Genomic DNA, 3,542 nt, shown 5'->3' with positions numbered 1-3,542 from the left:
ATCACAGGTACAAACATACTGCTGTATGTTTGTGTACTATAGTGGTGTGCAAGTATATGGACACACACATATACACATTGATGCGCACACATATTTGTGAACAAGTGTGTGTACACAAATATACCTACATATGTACACACATATACATGCTTATGCACACATATATGTGCATGTGTGTGTGCTGTGTACACAAATATACCTACATATGCATGCACACACATATACACACTTACACACACATATATGTGCATAAGTGTGTGTGCACTGTGTACACACATACACCTACATATGTGTGCACACACCTACGCACACATATATATTTGTACATAAGTGTATGTATACAAATATACATACATTTGTGCACACACATGTGCACACCTATGCACACATATATTTGTGCATAAGTATGTGTGTACACAAATATACATACATATGTGTGCACATATACCCATTTATGCACATATATTTTGTGCATAAGTGTGTCTGCACTAATATACATCCATGCATGTCTGTGTGTGGGTATAGTTGCAGGGTGTGCACACACAAGTGGGTACAGGAATGCACTGTATAGCCACAGGACATGATACATGGATATATGTTCACATTACAGTGTAGGGTGGATGGTGGGGGTGGACACGTGTAGACGCTGTCCCACTCTCATCCCCGGCACCTTTTTTGCCTTCTTTCCCACGTGCAGACTCCAGCTCACACTCGCCTGTGTAGCCAAGGCCAGCCCCGAGCCCAGAGGAAGCAGGTCTCACACTCGTGTCCCGGGAAAGGAAACCTGCCCGGGGACAGCCATGCAAATACCCCCAGCTCATGTGAGGGATCCCTGCCTACCCCACACTCCTCCCCCAGCAGCGGGACCAAACATCCCCTGGGCAACCCGGATCCTGCCCATAGGGACCGATTGCAACCCCCTGCTGCTGTTGGGGAGTGTATGTAAGGAAGGGGGGTGGTCTTAACCCTCTCTTCCACTTTGAGGGAGTGTGTGTGTGTGTGTGTGTAGGGGGGGTCTTAGTCCTGCTCCCTGGCTCCTCTTGTCCACACTGGCTTAGTCCACCCCTTTAAAGCGAGTTTCCAGCCAGCTTGGGCTGGCAGCTTGAGAGGGGTGGGGGGCGAGTTTGCAGCCCCCAGCCCCGTGTGGGCTCCCGGGACCCCGGCTGCTGGCCAAGCTGCCTTCTCACCTGAGGGGACCGTGCTCCTGTCGCAGTGCCCGTCCTTCAGGAGCCGGTCTCGGATCTCCCAGCTGAACATGCCCGGGTTCTCCCGCTTGTATTCCTCGATTTTCTTCTCCACGTCGGGAGTGGCGACCTGCTTTTGTGAGCAATGCAGGCCGGGGTGTGCGGGGCAAGGAGGGGACGGGAGGGCAGACACGGGGAGAGAAATCACTTTTAATTTAAAGAAGACACGGAGGCTTCCCCCATCACCACCCGGGTCCAACCAGGGGGCCACTGCGCCCTGCGCAGCGGGGCTGGCACAGCTGGCACCACTGGCTCGCCCCGGATTGCAGTCTTTAAGGGGAGGATTGGGGTGTCTTTCAGAGGGACATGATCCTCCCTCCCCAAACAGGCAGGGAAGCGAAGCAAATGCTTCAATGGGCACCACTTGTTGCACATGGGAACATCGGGCTCAGTTATTCCCAGCCTTCAGCTCGGCACCGGCTTTTCTACTCCTTGGCTTCTTCAAATTGCTTTATTCCAGCCCCTCTTGCCCTTGCATATTCATTGTGGCGGGGGGAAGGGTGCGTTTTAAGCGGGGAGGCGCGGGGCAAAGGGGCCGGAGATGCGCATCTTGCATTGGAGAGGGGCATGGGGCTGGGCAGAGACCGATCCTGCTGCCATGGACTCCAGCCAGGGGCAGGACCCGGGGGGCAGCTGGGCCTCCTTGCTTGCTTTGCACTCACCCTGGGCTTGCTCCCTCCGATGGCTCCGGGACGGATGGAGCCCGTCTCCTGATACCTGCAGAGGATCTTGGAGACGCAGCCGTGGGAGACCCGCAGCTGCCTGGAGATCACGCAGGGCCTGATGCCGTGGTGGGCCATCTCCACTATCTTGTGCCGGATGTGGTTGGGCAGGGGCCGGCCATTGATGAACACCCCGCCGAGCTGGTTCACCCGGCCCTGGCCCAGAGGGGTGGACACTGGGGAGCAGAAACCCGGGTTAGAGGCTGCCCCGGGTCACCCCGGCCGCTCTGCCCCAGCCCCCTCTTGCACCCCTCCAAGTTCAGCTGGTTCCCGGCCCGTTCCCCTCCTTTGCCCTGGGAGTGCCCATCTGCCCCGTGGCTTTGGGCCCGCAGGACCAGGAAAGCAACTTTTCTAGGGGGAAAAAAGAGAGAAGCCCCGGGCTGCTCCTCCTCTCTGCCTCCCCAAGGGAAAGGCTCTGGGACGGCAACGAACCCCGCTTTGCAAGGCAGGGGACCCCCCACCCAGGGGCCCGGGGCTGCTGCTCCAAAGGGCCGGGATAAAACCTCGCCCCCACATCGGGAACCCCCCTGGCATCGGGGCAGGGCTGGAGAGGAGCAGTTTGAACGCGGGGGCCACAGGGTTGGTATTTTAGCAGCCCACTGGCATGGCAAATGCAGGTGTGCGTGGGTTGGAGGGGGGCCCCTTTAGCAAGGGAAGGAGCCCGGCCCTCCTCACACCTTGCCCCGAGAGCTGAGCATCCCCTCGCAGCCTCTGCGGCACGTCCCTTGCAGGGCTCTGGAAGCGAGCGACTAATCCCCCCCTCCCCGGTGCCCCCCATTTGTTTAATATCGTGCAATGTCTATCTGGCAGATTAATACCATTTCACAGGCTCGGGGAGGGGGGGCAGAGGAGAGGGGGGAACTCAGCTGCCTCATTTGCCGGGAGGTTGGCGGGGGCGAGGGGAAAGCGGAGGCGAGGGGCTGCTCTTCTCTTTGCAAAGAAAAGTGGACGCCAGCAACTGCCTCCCGATTTAATAAGAATCATGCACTACTAATTCAAAGTCACTTGGCCGCCGCTCCCTGGATGTATCATTAGCGACAGGGAGCACTCGAGTGGCCCATTTCGCATTCAAGAGGTGCTAGCACCCCCGGCAGCCCCCTCTCTTCATTATTCCCAGTCATGTTGTGCAAATATTGTTGTAAGCCTTTGATCCTTCCCCTGCCCGGCTGCTTTACTTCATTTGCTACAGAAAAGCACTTCAGCAAATCCCCCTAGCTTGTGTGTTTTGCAGCCTGCGTGGTTTTCCCCCGCTTGTAGTTTAGCCACTTGATCACGGCCGGCATGAAATGCTTTGCCTTCGTGCAGGGGGGAGAAGGGGGTCCCGCTGTCCCCGGCGGGATGGGCAGGGAGAGAGGCGGTGTGTCCGCGCACACGCGGGGCAAGGCGCTGGGAGGCACGGGCAGGGCTGGCAGCTTCGGGGGGCTTCCGGGCAGCTCCAGAAAGCCCCCCGTGGGCATTGCCCAGCACCTGGGGCTTGGCTCCAGTCCGGCCATCGCAACCATCTCTCCCCAGCACCCCCTGCCCCTGCCCCTGCCGAGCCGGCCCCCGGCCGGCCTGACACCTCCCCCCGCCCCTC

General features: G+C 58.3%; 1 protein-coding gene across 4 annotated transcripts in view; it reads right to left on the bottom strand.

Annotated features, from left to right (window-relative positions):
• The window catches only part of PAX7 (paired box 7), a 133,925-nt gene that overhangs the window by 129,112 nt on the left and 1,271 nt on the right, over window positions 1–3,542 (bottom strand). For 2 of the 4 annotated variants that reach the window (XM_006031474.3, XM_006031475.3), the window contains exons 2-3: window positions 1,907–2,142; window positions 1,188–1,317 (exon numbers count right to left, since the gene is read on the bottom strand). In XM_006031474.3, coding sequence (XP_006031536.1) covers window positions 1,188–1,317; window positions 1,907–2,142 — 366 coding nt within the window. The remainder of the gene's footprint in view (window positions 1–1,187; window positions 1,318–1,906; window positions 2,143–3,542) is intronic. The other 2 variants (XM_025213157.1, XM_025213158.1) reach the window with 1 other exon arrangement.

The sequence above is a fragment of the Alligator sinensis genome, unplaced genomic scaffold (genome assembly GCF_000455745.1).
Source record: "Alligator sinensis unplaced genomic scaffold, ASM45574v1 scaffold1719_1, whole genome shotgun sequence".
Classification (NCBI taxonomy): domain Eukaryota; kingdom Metazoa; phylum Chordata; order Crocodylia; family Alligatoridae; genus Alligator; species Alligator sinensis.
The sequence above is the reverse complement of the archived record's forward strand: the minus strand, read 5'-3'. Positions and strand labels throughout refer to the sequence as shown.